The 15,352-nt window shown below is 52.4% G+C and overlaps 1 protein-coding gene across 1 annotated transcript in view; it reads left to right on the top strand.

The window, feature by feature from the left end:
• Positions 1–15,352, top strand: part of LOC106598037 (tyrosine-protein phosphatase non-receptor type 12) — a 122,092-nt gene that overhangs the window by 47,780 nt on the left and 58,960 nt on the right. The window contains exon 2 of the mRNA XM_045698674.1: positions 13,193–13,301. Coding sequence (XP_045554630.1) covers positions 13,193–13,301 — 109 coding nt within the window. The remainder of the gene's footprint in view (positions 1–13,192; positions 13,302–15,352) is intronic.

Genomic DNA, 15,352 nt, shown 5'->3' with positions numbered 1-15,352 from the left:
AGAGAGGCTGGTGGGGTAAAGAGCTAGCTGTCACAGGTCTGTCAGTGTCAGAGAGGCTGGTGGGGTAAAGAGCTAGCTGTCACAGGTCTGTCAGTGTCAGAGAGGCTGGTGGGGTAAAGAGCTAGCTGTCACAGGTCTGTCAGTGTCAGAGAGGCTGGTGGGGTAAAGAGCTAGCTGTCACAGGTCTGTCAGTGTCAGAGAGGCTGGTGAGGTAAAGAGCTAGCTGTCACAGGTCTGTCAGTGTCAGAGAGGCTGGTGGGGTAAAGAGCTAGCTGTCACAGGTCTGTCAGTGTCAGTGAGGCTGGTGGGGTAAAGAGCTAGCTGTCACAGGTCTGTCAGTGTCAGAGAGGCTGGTGGGGTAAAGAGCTAGCTGTCACAGGTCTGTCAGTGTCAGAGAGGCTGGTGGGGTAAAGAGCTAGCTGTCACAGGTCTGTCAGTGTCAGAGAGGCTGGTGGGGTAAAGAGCTAGCTGTCACAGGTCTGTCAGTGTCGAGAGGCTGGTGGGGTAAAGAGCTAGCTGTCACAGGTCTGTCAGTGTCAGAGAGGCTGGTGGGGTAAAGAGCTAGCTGTCACAGGTCTGTCAGTGTCAGAGAGGCTGGTGGGGTAAAGAGCTAGCTGTCACAGGTCTGTCAGTGTCAGAGAGGCTGGTGGGGTAAAGAGCTAGCTGTCACAGGTCTGTCAGTGTCAGAGAGGCTGGTGGGGTAAAGAGCTAGCTGTCACAGGTCTGTCAGTGTCAGAGAGGCTGGTGGGGTAAAGAGCTAGCTGTCACAGGTCTGTCAGTGTCAGGAGAGGCTGGTGGGGTAAAGAGCTAGCTGTCACAGGTCTGTCAGTGTCAGAGAGGCTGGTGGGGTAAAGAGCTAGCTGTCACAGGTCTGTCAGTGTCAGAGAGGCTGGTGGGGTAAAGAGCTAGCTGTCACAGGTCTGTCAGTGTCAGAGAGGCTGGTGGGGTAAAGAGCTAGCTGTCACAGGTCTGTCAGTGTCAGAGAGGCTGGTGGGGTAAAGAGCTAGCTGTCACAGGTCTGTCAGTGTCAGAGAGGCTGGTGGGGTAAAGAGCTAGCTGTCACAGGTCTGTCAGTGTCAGAGAGGCTGGTGGGGTAAAGAGCTAGCTGTCACAGGTCTGTCAGTGTCAGAGAGGCTGGTGGGGTAAAGAGCTAGCTGTCACAGGTCTGTCAGTGTCAGAGAGGCTGGTGGGGTAAAGAGCTAGCTGTCACAGGTCTGTCAGTGTCAGAGAGGCTGGTGGGGTAAAGAGCTAGCTGTCACAGGTCTGTCAGTGTCAGAGAGGCTGGTGGGGTAAAGAGCTAGCTGTCACAGGTCTGTCAGTGTCAGAGAGGCTGGTGGGGTAAAGAGCTAGCTGTCACAGGTCTGTCAGTGTCAGAGGCTGGTGGGGTAAAGAGCTAGCTGTCACAGGTCTGTCAGTGTCAGAGAGGCTGGTGGGGTAAAGAGCTAGCTGTCACAGGTCTGTCAGTGTCAGAGAGGCTGGTGGGGTAAAGAGCTAGCTGTCACAGGTCTGTCAGTGTCAGAGAGGCTGGTGGGGTAAAGAGCTAGCTGTCACAGGTCTGTCAGTGTCAGAGAGGCTGGTGGGGTAAAGAGCTAGCTGTCACAGGTCTGTCAGTGTCAGAGAGGCTGGTGGGGTAAAGAGCTAGCTGTCACAGGTCTGTCAGTGTCAGAGAGGCTGGTGGGGTAAAGAGCTAGCTGTCACAGGTCTGTCAGTGTCAGAGAGGCTGGTGGGGTAAAGAGCTAGCTGTCACAGGTCTGTCAGTGTCAGAGGCTGGTGGGGTAAAGAGCTAGCTGTCACAGGTCTGTCAGTGTCAGAGAGGCTGGTGGGGGTAAAGAGCTAGCTGTCACAGGTCTGTCAGTGTCAGAGAGGCTGGTGGGGTAAAGAGCTAGCTGTCACAGGTCTGTCAGTGTCAGAGAGGCTGGTGGGGTAAAGAGCTAGCTGTCACAGGTCTGTCAGTGTCAGAGAGGCTGGTGGGGTAAAGAGCTAGCTGTCACAGGTCTGTCAGTGTCAGAGAGGCTGGTGGGGTAAAGAGCTAGCTGTCACAGGTCTGTCAGTGTCAGAGAGGCTGGTGGGGTAAAGAGCTAGCTGTCACAGGTCTGTCAGTGTCAGAGAGGCTGGTGGGGTAAAGAGCTAGCTGTCACAGGTCTGTCAGTGTCAGAGAGGCTGGTGGGGTAAAGAGCTAGCTGTCACAGGTCTGTCAGTGTCAGAGAGGCTGGTGGGGTAAAGAGCTAGCTGTCACAGGTCTGTCAGTGTCAGAGAGGCTGGTGGGGTAAAGAGCTAGCTGTCACAGGTCTGTCAGTGTCAGAGAGGCTGGTGGGGTAAAGAGCTAGCTGTCACAGGTCTGTCAGTGTCAGAGAGGCTGGTGGGGTAAAGAGCTAGCTGTCACAGGTCTGTCAGTGTCAGAGAGGCTGGTGGGGTAAAGAGCTAGCTGTCACAGGTCTGTCAGTGTCAGAGAGGCTGGTGGGGTAAAGAGCTAGCTGTCACAGGTCTGTCAGTGTCAGAGAGGCTGGTGGGGTAAAGAGCTAGCTGTCACAGGTCTGTCAGTGTCAGAGAGGCTGGTGGGGTAAAGAGCTAGCTGTCACAGGTCTGTCAGTGGCGTGAGAGGCTGGTGAGGTAAAGAGCTAGCTGTCACAGGTCTGTCAGTGTCAGAGAGGCTGGTGGGGTAAAGAGCTAGCTGTCACAGGTCTGTCAGTGTCAGAGAGGCTGGTGGGGTAAAGAGCTAGCTGTCACAGGTCTGTCAGTGTCAGAGAGGCTGGTGGGGTAAAGAGCTAGCTGTCACAGGTCTGTCAGTGTCAGAGAGGCTGGTGGGGTAAAGAGCTAGCTGTCACAGGTCTGTCAGTGTCAGAGAGGCTGGTGGGGTAAAGAGCTAGCTGTCACAGGTCTGTCAGTGTCAGAGAGGCTGGTGGGGTAAAGAGCTAGCTGTCACAGGTCTGTCAGTGTCAGAGAGGCTGGTGGGGTAAAGAGCTAGCTGTCACAGGTCTGTCAGTGTCAGAGAGGCTGGTGGGGTAAAGAGCTAGCTGTCACAGGTCTGTCAGTGTCAGAGAGGCTGGTGGGGTAAAGAGCTAGCTGTCACAGGTCTGTCAGTGTCAGAGAGGCTGGTGGGGTAAAGAGCTAGCTGTCACAGGTCTGTCAGTGTCAGAGAGGCTGGTGGGGTAAAGAGCTAGCTGTCACAGGTCTGTCAGTGTCAGAGAGGCTGGTGGGGTAAAGAGCTAGCTGTCACAGGTCTGTCAGTGTCAGAGAGGCTGGTGGGGTAAAGAGCTAGCTGTCACAGGTCTGTCAGTGTCAGAGAGGCTGGTGGGGTAAAGAGCTAGCTGTCACAGGTCTGTCAGTGTCAGAGAGGCTGGTGGGGTAAAGAGCTAGCTGTCACAGGTCTGTCAGTGTCAGAGAGGCTGGTGGGGTAAAGAGCTAGCTGTCACAGGTCTGTCAGTGTCAGAGAGGCTGGTGGGGTAAAGAGCTAGCTGTCACAGGTCTGTCAGTGTCAGAGAGGCTGGTGGGGTAAAGAGCTAGCTGTCACAGGTCTGTCAGTGTCAGAGAGGCTGGTGGGGTAAAGAGCTAGCTGTCACAGGTCTGTCAGTGTCAGAGAGGCTGGTGGGGTAAAGAGCTAGCTGTCACAGGTCTGTCAGTGTCAGAGAGGCTGGTGGGGTAAAGAGCTAGCTGTCACAGGTCTGTCAGTGTCAGAGAGGCTGGTGGGGTAAAGAGCTAGCTGTCACAGGTCTGTCAGTGTCAGAGAGGCTGGTGGGGTAAAGAGCTAGCTGTCACAGGTCTGTCAGTGTCAGAGAGGCTGGTGGGGTAAAGAGCTAGCTGTCACAGGTCTGTCAGTGTCAGAGAGGCTGGTGGGGTAAAGAGCTAGCTGTCACAGGTCTGTCAGTGTCAGAGAGGCTGGTGGGGTAAAGAGCTAGCTGTCACAGGTCTGTCAGTGTCAGAGAGGCTGGTGGGGTAAAGAGCTAGCTGTCACAGGTCTGTCAGTGTCAGAGAGGCTGGTGGGGTAAAGAGCTAGCTGTCACAGGTCTGTCAGTGTCAGAGAGGCTGGTGGGGTAAAGAGCTAGCTGTCACAGGTCTGTCAGTGTCAGAGAGGCTGGTGGGGTAAAGAGCTAGCTGTCACAGGTCTGTCAGTGTCAGAGAGGCTGGTGGGGTAAAGAGCTAGCTGTCACAGGTCTGTCAGTGTCAGAGAGGCTGGTGGGGTAAAGAGCTAGCTGTCACAGGTCTGTCAGTGTCAGAGAGGCTGGTGGGGTAAAGAGCTAGCTGTCACAGGTCTGTCAGTGTCAGAGAGGCTGGTGGGGTAAAGAGCTAGCTGTCACAGGTCTGTCAGTGTCAGAGAGGCTGGTGGGGTAAAGAGCTAGCTGTCACAGGTCTGTCAGTGTCAGAGAGGCTGGTGGGGTAAAGAGCTAGCTGTCACAGGTCTGTCAGTGTCAGAGAGGCTGGTGGGGTAAAGAGCTAGCTGTCACAGGTCTGTCAGTGTCAGAGAGGCTGGTGGGGTAAAGAGCTAGCTGTCACAGGTCTGTCAGTGTCAGAGAGGCTGGTGGGGTAAAGAGCTAGCTGTCACAGGTCTGTCAGTGTCAGAGAGGCTGGTGAGGTAAAGAGCTAGCTGTCACAGGTCTGTCAGTGTCAGTGAGGCTGGTGGGGTAAAGAGCTAGCTGTCACAGGTCTGTCAGTGTCAGAGAGGCTGGTGGGGTAAAGAGCTAGCTGTCACAGGTCTGTCAGTGTCAGAGAGGCTGGTGGGGTAAAGAGCTAGCTGTCACAGGTCTGTCAGTGTCAGAGAGGCTGGTGGGGTAAAGAGCTAGCTGTCACAGGTCTGTCAGTGTCAGTGAGGCTGGTGGGGTAAAGAGCTAGCTGTCACAGGTCTGTCAGTGTCAGAGAGGCTGGTGGGGTAAAGAGCTAGCTGTCACAGGTCTGTCAGTGTCAGAGAGGCTGGTGGGGTAAAGAGCTAGCTGTCACAGGTCTGTCAGTGTCAGAGAGGCTGGTGGGGTAAAGAGCTAGCTGTCACAGGTCTGTCAGTGTCAGAGAGGCTGGTGGGGTAAAGAGCTAGCTGTCACAGGTCTGTCAGTGTCAGAGAGGCTGGTGGGGTAAAGAGCTAGCTGTCACAGGTCTGTCAGTGTCAGAGAGGCTGGTGGGGTAAAGAGCTAGCTGTCACAGGTCTGTCAGTGTCAGAGAGGCTGGTGGGGTAAAGAGCTAGCTGTCACAGGTCTGTCAGTGTCAGAGAGGCTGGTGGGGTAAAGAGCTAGCTGTCACAGGTCTGTCAGTGTCAGAGAGGCTGGTGGGGTAAAGAGCTAGCTGTCACAGGTCTGTCAGTGTCAGAGAGGCTGGTGGGGTAAAGAGCTAGCTGTCACAGGTCTGTCAGTGTCAGAGAGGCTGGTGGGGTAAAGAGCTAGCTGTCACAGGTCTGTCAGTGTCAGAGAGGCTGGTGGGGTAAAGAGCTAGCTGTCACAGGTCTGTCAGTGTCAGAGAGGCTGGTGGGGTAAAGAGCTAGCTGTCACAGGTCTGTCAGTGTCAGAGAGGCTGGTGGGGTAAAGAGCTAGCTGTCACAGGTCTGTCAGTGTCAGAGAGGCTGGTGGGGTAAAGAGCTAGCTGTCACAGGTCTGTCAGTGTCAGAGAGGCTGGTGGGGTAAAGAGCTAGCTGTCACAGGTCTGTCAGTGTCAGAGAGGCTGGTGGGGTAAAGAGCTAGCTGTCACAGGTCTGTCAGTGTCAGAGAGGCTGGTGGGGTAAAGAGCTAGCTGTCACAGGTCTGTCAGTGTCAGAGAGGCTGGTGGGGTAAAGAGCTAGCTGTCACAGGTCTGTCAGTGTCAGAGAGGCTGGTGGGGTAAAGAGCTAGCTGTCACAGGTCTGTCAGTGTCAGAGAGGCTGGTGGGGTAAAGAGCTAGCTGTCACAGGTCTGTCAGTGTCAGAGAGGCTGGTGGGGTAAAGAGCTAGCTGTCACAGGTCTGTCAGTGTCAGAGAGGCTGGTGGGGTAAAGAGCTAGCTGTCACAGGTCTGTCAGTGTCAGAGAGGCTGGTGGGGTAAAGAGCTAGCTGTCACAGGTCTGTCAGTGTCAGAGAGGCTGGTGGGGTAAAGAGCTAGCTGTCACAGGTCTGTCAGTGTCAGAGAGGCTGGTGGGGTAAAGAGCTAGCTGTCACAGGTCTGTCAGTGTCAGAGAGGCTGGTGGGGTAAAGAGCTAGCTGTCACAGGTCTGTCAGTGTCAGAGAGGCTGGTGGGGTAAAGAGCTAGCTGTCACAGGTCTGTCAGTGTCAGAGAGGCTGGTGGGGTAAAGAGCTAGCTGTCACAGGTCTGTCAGTGTCAGAGAGGCTGGTGGGGTAAAGAGCTAGCTGTCACAGGTCTGTCAGTGTCAGAGAGGCTGGTGGGGTAAAGAGCTAGCTGTCACAGGTCTGTCAGTGTCAGAGAGGCTGGTGGGGTAAAGAGCTAGCTGTCACAGGTCTGTCAGTGTCAGAGAGGCTGGTGGGGTAAAGAGCTAGCTGTCACAGGTCTGTCAGTGTCAGAGAGGCTGGTGGGGTAAAGAGCTAGCTGTCACAGGTCTGTCAGTGTCAGAGAGGCTGGTGGGGTAAAGAGCTAGCTGTCACAGGTCTGTCAGTGTCAGAGAGGCTGGTGGGGTAAAGAGCTAGCTGTCACAGGTCTGTCAGTGTCAGAGAGGCTGGTGGGGTAAAGAGCTAGCTGTCACAGGTCTGTCAGTGTCAGAGAGGCTGGTGGGGTAAAGAGCTAGCTGTCACAGGTCTGTCAGTGTCAGAGAGGCTGGTGGGGTAAAGAGCTAGCTGTCACAGGTCTGTCAGTGTCAGAGAGGCTGGTGGGGTAAAGAGCTAGCTGTCACAGGTCTGTCAGTGTCAGAGAGGCTGGTGGGGTAAAGAGCTAGCTGTCACAGGTCTGTCAGTGTCAGAGAGGCTGGTGGGGTAAAGAGCTAGCTGTCACAGGTCTGTCAGTGTCAGAGAGGCTGGTGGGGTAAAGAGCTAGCTGTCACAGGTCTGTCAGTGTCAGTGAGGCTGGTGGGGTAAAGAGCTAGCTGTCACAGGTCTGTCAGTGTCAGAGAGGCTGGTGGGGTAAAGAGCTAGCTGTCACAGGTCTGTCAGTGTCAGTGAGGCTGGTGGGGTAAAGAGCTAGCTGTCACAGGTCTGTCAGTGTCAGAGAGGCTGGTGGGGTAAAGAGCTAGCTGTCACAGGTCTGTCAGTGTCAGAGAGGCTGGTGGGGTAAAGAGCTAGCTGTCACAGGTCTGTCAGTGTAGAGGCTGGTGGGGTAAAGAGCTAGCTGTCACAGGTCTGTCAGTGTCAGAGAGGCTGGTGGGGTAAAGAGCTAGCTGTCACAGGTCTGTCAGTGTCAGAGAGGCTGGTGGGGTAAAGAGCTAGCTGTCACAGGTCTGTCAGTGTCAGAGAGGCTGGTGGGGTAAAGAGCTAGCTGTCACAGGTCTGTCAGTGTCAGAGAGGCTGGTGGGGTAAAGAGCTAGCTGTCACAGGTCTGTCAGTGTCAGAGAGGCTGGTGGGGTAAAGAGCTAGCTGTCACAGGTCTGTCAGTGTCAGAGAGGCTGGTGGGGTAAAGAGCTAGCTGTCACAGGTCTGTCAGTGTCAGAGAGGCTGGTGGGGTAAAGAGCTAGCTGTCACAGGTCTGTCAGTGTCAAGAGGCTGGTGGGGTAAAGAGCTAGCTGTCACAGGTCTGTCAGTGTCAGTGAGGCTGGTGGGGTAAAGAGCTAGCTGTCACAGGTCTGTCAGTGTCAGAGAGGCTGGTGAGGTAAAGAGCTAGCTGTCACAGGTCTGTCAGTGTCAGAGAGGCTGGTGGGGTAAAGAGCTAGCTGTCACAGGTCTGTCAGTGTCAGAGAGGCTGGTGGGGTAAAGAGCTAGCTGTCACAGGTCTGTCAGTGTCAGAGAGGCTGGTGGGGTAAAGAGCTAGCTGTCACAGGTCTGTCAGTGTCAGAGAGGCTGGTGGGGTAAAGAGCTAGCTGTCACAGGTCTGTCAGTGTCAGAGAGGCTGGTGGGGTAAAGAGCTAGCTGTCACAGGTCTGTCAGTGTCAGAGAGGCTGGTGGGGTAAAGAGCTAGCTGTCACAGGTCTGTCAGTGTCAGAGAGGCTGGTGGGGTAAAGAGCTAGCTGTCACAGGTCTGTCAGTGTCAGAGAGGCTGGTGGGGTAAAGAGCTAGCTGTCACAGGTCTGTCAGTGTCAGAGAGGCTGGTGGGGTAAAGAGCTAGCTGTCACAGGTCTGTCAGTGTCAGAGAGGCTGGTGGGGTAAAGAGCTAGCTGTCACAGGTCTGTCAGTGTCAGTGAGGCTGGTGGGGTAAAGAGCTAGCTGTCACAGGTCTGTCAGTGTCAGAGAGGCTGGTGGGGTAAAGAGCTAGCTGTCACAGGTCTGTCAGTGTCAGAGAGGCTGGTGGGGTAAAGAGCTAGCTGTCACAGGTCTGTCAGTGTCAGAGAGGCTGGTGGGGTAAAGAGCTAGCTGTCACAGGTCTGTCAGAGAGGCTGGTGAGGTAAAGAGCTAGCTGTCACAGGTCTGTCAGTGTCAGAGAGGCTGGTGGGGTAAAGAGCTAGCTGTCACAGGTCTGTCAGTGTCAGAGAGGCTGGTGGGGTAAAGAGCTAGCTGTCACAGGTCTTCTGTAATCACCATGTGTCTCTCTGTGTCTCGTCTTGGAGAGAGTACAGAGATTTGAATAGTTTCCTAATCCTGGTAACCGGGCCTAATGGGAGCGCGCCGGGCCTAATGGGAGCGCGCCGGGCCTAATGGTTATGTTGCTACTGAAAACCCCATCTTTACAAGTGGCAAGAAATACATGAATGCCCATGAAATATGCTGTCATGTGCATATCAGTACATGCATCTCTTAAGTGTTCATACTTTATATAAAATTATCTGAGAAGGTGAACAACATTTTCACATATTTTTTGTATCTGAGGGCCTCAACTCAAGTTTATTTGCAGCTTTGAAATTGGCCACTAGTGGGAACTTACACATGTCAATTTATTTATTTTATATCTAGATCATTTTTATTCTTTAAAACAACAATACACAGACAATACAAATGAACACTCCCATCATAGGGTTCTCTGGTCAGTGGGGGTGCTGCCGCCACCCGCCCCCCCCGGCCCAAAGGGATTTTCCAAGGGCGGGACGCCCGGGCGGGCATGGAAGCGAGCACACCCTTAACTACCAGGACCAGCAGACACCCCGCTCACAGCATGAAACTACCAGGACCAGCAGACACCCCGCTCACAGCATGAAACTACCAGGACCAGCAGACACCCCGCTCACAGCATGAAACTACCAGGACCAGCAGACACCCCGCTCACAGCATGAAACTAGCCAAACCAGGAAACGTAAAGGGCGAAACGCAAAACATATAATAATCCCATCCCCCCTTTCCCCCTTGATTTGGAGGACATCAAACATTTAATACTGTACATCAATTCCACCCTTCAGACAGCCACAGATCAACCCATCTTTCCCAATAAATCATCATTCTACTATTTCCTCTCACATCCCTCCATTCTCCAGTCTCACTAGGGACTTGAACCTCTCCCAATACATCCCTCCATTCTCCAGTCTCACTAGGGACTTGAACCTCTCCCAATACATCCCTCCATTCTCCAGTCTCACTAGGGACTTGAACCTCTCCCAATACATCTCTCCAGTCTCACTAGGGACTTGAACCTCTCCCAATACATCCCTCCATTCTCCAGTCTCACTAGGGACTTGAACCTCTCCCAATACATCTCTCCAGTCTCACTAGGGACTTGAACCTCTCCCAATACATCCCTCCATTCTCCAGTCTCACTAGGGACTTGAACCTCTCCCAATACATCTCTCCATTCTCCAGTCTCACTAGGGACTTGAACCTCTCCCAATACATCCCTCCATTCTCCAGTCTCACTAGGGACTTGAACCTCTCCCAATACATCCCTCCATTCTCCAGTTGAACCTCCCCATCTGCAACATTTCTGACCAGATGTTGCACGAGGTCCCGAAACCCGGCTACAGTGAAGTAGCATCCTCTCTGTTCCCAGCATCCTCTCTGTTACTAGGTCGTTACCTCAAGTGCAGCCTCAGCAGCTGTGCATGTCATGGAAAAATGGCCGCTAATTGTTAGAAAATTAGCTTCTATGTCTTTTTTATTAACATCACTAGTGATTACATCTTGTGAAGCTTCCATCAACACTCTTATGCATATTTCCTAATTAGGGAGTGTGTAGTGTCTGTTTGAGTGTGTAGTGTCTGTTTGAGTGTGTAGTGACTGTTTGAGTGTGTAGTGTCTGTTTGAGTGTGTAGTGTCTGTTTGAGTGTGTAGTGTCTGTTTGAGTGTGTAGTGTCTGGGTACGAGTGTGTGGAAGTGTCTGGGTACGAGTGTGTGGAAGTGTCTGGGTACGAGTGTGTGGAAGTGTCTGGGTACCAGTGTGTGGTAGTGTCTGGGTACCAGTGTGTGGAAGTGTCTGGGTACCAGTGTGTGGAAGTGTCTGGGTACGAGTGTGTGGAAGTGTCTGGGTACCAGTGTGTGGTAGTGTCTGGGTACCAGTGTGTGGTAGTGTCTGGGTACCAGTGTGTGGAAGTGTCTGGGTACCAGTGTGTGGAAGTGTCTGGGTACCAGTGTGTGGTAGTGTCTGGGTACGAGTGTGTGGAAGTGTCTGGGTACCAGTGTGTGGTAGTGTCTGGGTACCAGTGTGTGGTAGTGTCTGGGTACCAGTGTGTGGTAGTGTCTGGGTACCAGTGTGTGGAAGTGTCTGGGTACGAGTGTGTGGAAGTGTCTGGGTACCAGTGTGTAAGTGTCTGGGTACGAGTGTGTGGTAGTGTCTGGGTACCAGTGTGTGGTAGTGTCTGGGTACCAGTGTGTGGTAGTGTCTGGGTACCAGTGTGTGGAAGTGTCTGGGTACGAGTGTGTGGAAGTGTCTGGGTACCAGTGTGTGGTAGTGTCTGGGTACGAGTGTGTGGTAGTGTCTGGGTACCAGTGTGTGGTAGTGTCTGGGTACCAGTGTGTGGAAGTGTCTGGGTACCAGTGTGTGGTAGTGTCTGGGTACCAGTGTGTGGTAGTGTCTGGGTACCAGTGTGTGGTAGTGTCTGGGTACCAGTGTGTGGTAGTGTCTGGGTACCAGTGTGTGGAAGTGTCTGGGTACCAGTGTGTGGTAGTGTCTGGGTACCAGTGTGTGGTAGTGTCTGGGTACCAGTGTGTGGAAGTGTCTGGGTACCAGTGTGTGGTAGTGTCTGGGTACCAGTGTGTGGTAGTGTCTGGGTACCAGTGTGTGGTAGTGTCTGGGTACCAGTGTGTGGTAGTGTCTGGGTACCAGTGTGTGGTAGTGTCTGGGTACCAGTGTGTGGTAGTGTCTGGGTACCAGTGTGTGGTAGTGTCTGGGTACCAGTGTGTGGTAGTGTCTGGGTACCAGTGTGTGGTAGTGTCTGGGTACCAGTGTGTGGAAGTGTCTGGGTACGAGTGTGTGGAAGTGTCTGGGTACGAGTGTGTGGTAGTGTCTGGGTACGAGTGTGTGGAAGTGTCTGGGTACCAGTGTGTGGTAGTGTCTGGGTACCAGTGTGTGGTAGTGTCTGGGTACCAGTGTGTGGTAGTGTCTGGGTACCAGTGTGTGGAAGTGTCTGGGTACGAGTGTGTGGAAGTGTCTGGGTACCAGTGTGTGGAAGTGTCTGGGTACCAGTGTGTGGTAGTGTCTGGGTACCAGTGTGTGGTAGTGTCTGGGTACCAGTGTGTGGTAGTGTCTGGGTACCAGTGTGGGGAAGTGTCTGGGTACCAGTGTGTGGAAGTGTCTGGGTACCAGTGTGTGGTAGTGTCTGGGTACCAGTGTGTGGTAGTGTCTGGGTACCAGTGTGTGGAAGTGTCTGGGTACCAGTGTGTGGTAGTGTCTGGGTACCAGTGTGTGGTAGTGTCTGGGTACCAGTGTGTGGTAGTGTCTGGGTACCAGTGTGTGGTAGTGTCTGGGTACCAGTGTGTGGAAGTGTCTGGGTACCAGTGTGTGGTAGTGTCTGGGTACCAGTGTGTGGTAGTGTCTGGGTACCAGTGTGTGGTAGTGTCTGGGTACCAGTGTGTGGTAGTGTCTGGGTACCAGTGTGTGGTAGTGTCTGGGTACCAGTGTGTGGTAGTGTCTGGGTACCAGTGTGTGGTAGTGTCTGGGTACCAGTGTGTGGTAGTGTCTGGGTACCAGTGTGTGGTAGTGTCTGGGTACCAGTGTGTGGTAGTGTCTGGGTACCAGTGTGTGGTAGTGTCTGGGTACCAGTGTGTGTGTGTAGTGTTTATCCCTTCAGCTAATGTGCTGAAGCACTGTCTCATTACTGTTCTGTCCCAGAGGAATCTGTGTCCTGCTAGAGTGGAGCTGAACGACACTCTGTCACTGTAATTAATGCTGGGGGAGAGGGCCTCAGAGCGGAGCTGGAAGTGAGCTGGGGAGTGGGCCTCAGAGCGGAGCTGGGGAGAGGGCCTCAGAGCGGAGCTGGAAGTGAGCTGGGGAGAGGGGCCTCAGAGCGGAGCTGGAAGTGAGCTGGGGAGAGGGCCTCAGAGCGGAGCTGGAAGTGAGCTGGGGAGAGGGCCTCAGAGCGGAGCTGGAAGTGAGCTGGGGAGAGGGCCTCAGAGCGGAGCTGGAAGCGAGTTGAATTAAGGGCCTCAGCTTGGAGATCAAGGGTGCTGTCGTGAGAGTTTGGAAGTTCCTAATGAAGCCAGAGAGAGAGCTGTGTGAGAAGCTCCATAGGAAGTACTGATGGGTGAGGAACCATCTTGGAGCTGCACGAGGAGGACTAGGGAATTCCTAAACTGTTAGCTACTGTATAGCGTCTAGGTGGGCTGGTCTCTGCTGGGCTATTAGAGGGGCTGGAGAAGGGGGTGTGTGAAATGTGTGGAGCATAGTCAAATAGGATCTGTTCATGATCCCTAACCTCGTGGGTGGGCAACGATACGCTCTCTGGGAACCGTTCCTGTGACACTGAAACATGACTGGCCACATCCCTCTAATGTAGGGCAAGTGTTTCTCTTCACCATCAATCATTCATACTATCCTACACTAAACCCCCCCTCTATACGAATATGTTCCTAATGGCTCCCTCTTCCCTTCATAGGGCTCTGGTCAAAAGTAGTTCACTATAAATGGCTCTCTATTCCCTTTATAGGACTCTGGTCAAAAGTAGTGCACTATAAAGGAAATAGGGTGTCATTGGGTATTCCCTCTCCACTACGTGTCTCTCTATAGGAGACAGAAAAACACAGAATGAATAACATTTTCTCTCTCGTTGTTTTTTTCTCCCTGCAGAGATTACGAAGATTATCGACCAAATACAGGACAGAGAAGATCTACCCCACCAACGTCGGGGAAAAGGAAGACAATGTGAAGAAGAACCGCTATAAAGACATACTGCCCTGTATGTAATCATGTGTAGCCAAAGCTGTGTGTTCTGTGTGTGTAGTGTTCTCTGTGTGTGTAGTGTTCTCTCTCTGTGTGTGTGTGTGTGTGTGTGTGTGTGTGTAGTGTTCTCTGTGTGTAGTGTTCTCTGTGTGTAGTGTTCTCTGTGTGTAGTGTTCTCTGTGTGTAGTGTTCTCTGTGTGTGTCTGTGTAGTGTTCTGTGTGTGTGTGTGTGTGTGTGTGTAGTGTTCTGTGTGTGTCTGTGTGTGTGTGTAGTGTTCTGTGTGTGTCTGTGTGTGTGTGTAGTGTTCTGTGTGTGTGTAGTGTTCTGTGTGTGTGTGTAGTGTTCTGTGTGTGTCTGTGTGTGTGTGTAGTGTTCTGTGTGTGTGTAGTGTTCTGTGTGTGTGTGTAGTGTTCTGTGTGTGTCCTCTCTAATGGTTCTTACTGTCAGGGGAATAGATGGATATTACTGGAAAGAATCACATTAATTCTAGAGGCCAGAAGGGCTCTGAGTGGACTGGACAAATAAACTCTGGCCACAGCCCCTCACAACACACACATCCTCTTGGCCCTTCTTCCCCACAGCATAGCATCCAAGCCCCCCCCCCACACACACACACACACACACACACACACACACACATCATCTCTGCCCCACTCCCCTCTTCTCTTCCTGAACAACATGGCATCATGGAGGACATCTTACAGGATACTAACCTCTACCTGAACAACATGGAGGACATCTTACAGGATACTAACCTCTACCTGAACAACATGGAGGACATCTTACAGGATACTAACCTCTACCTGAACAACATGGAGGACATCTTACAGGATACTAACCTCTACCTGAACAACATGGAGGACATCTTACAGGATACTAACCTCTACCTGAACAACATGGAGGACATCTTACAGGATACTAACCTCTACCTGAACAACATGGAGGACATCTTACAGGATACTAACCTCTACCTGAACAACATGGAGGACATCTTACAGGATACTAACCTCTACCTGAACAACATGGAGGACATCTTACAGGATACTAACCTCTACCTGAACAACATGGAGGACATCTTACAGGATACTAACCTCTACCTGAACAACATGGAGGACATCTTACAGGATACTAACCTCTACCTGAACAACATGGAGGACATCTTACAGGATACTAACCTCTACCTGAACAACATGGAGGACATCTTACAGGATACTAACCTCTACCTGAACAACATGGAGGACATCTTACAGGATACTAACCTCTACCTGAACAACATGGAGGACATCTTACAGGATACTAACCTCTACCTGAACAACATGGAGGACATCTTACAGGATACTAACCTCTACCTGAACAACATGGAGGACATCTTACAGGATACTAACCTCTACCTGAACAACATGGAGGACATCTTACAGGATACTAACCTCTACCTGAACAACATGGAGGACATCTTACAGGATACTAACCTCTACCTGGACAACATGGAGGACATCTTACAGGATACTAACCTCTACCTGAACAACATGGAGGACATCTTACAGGATACTAACCTCTACCTGAACAACATGGAGGACATCTTACAGGATACTAACCTCTACCTGAACAACATGGAGGACATCTTACAGGATACTAACCTCTACCTGAACAACATGGAGGACATCTTACAGGATACTAACCTCTACCTGAACAACATGGAGGACATCTTACAGGATACTAACCTCTACCTGAACAACATGGAGGACATCTTACAGGATACTAACCTCTACCTGAACAACATGGAGGACATCTTACAGGATACTAACCTCTACCTGAACAACATGGAGGACATCTTACAGGATACTAACCTCTACCTGAACAACATGGAGGACATCTTACAGGATACTAACCTCTACCTGAACAACATGGAAGCCCTTCTGCCTCTTAATTCAGAACATCATGACTCCTATGGATGGATGGATGGAGGCTACGGATGGATGGATGGAGGCTACGGATGGATGGAGGCTACGGATGGATGGATGGAGGCTACGGATGGATGGATGGAGGCTACGGATGGATGGATGGAG

Source organism: Salmo salar, chromosome ssa17 (assembly GCF_905237065.1).
Source record: "Salmo salar chromosome ssa17, Ssal_v3.1, whole genome shotgun sequence".
In the NCBI taxonomy this organism is placed as follows: domain Eukaryota; kingdom Metazoa; phylum Chordata; class Actinopteri; order Salmoniformes; family Salmonidae; genus Salmo; species Salmo salar.
Note: the sequence above shows the minus strand (reverse complement) of the source record. Positions and strands in the feature narration are given on the sequence as shown.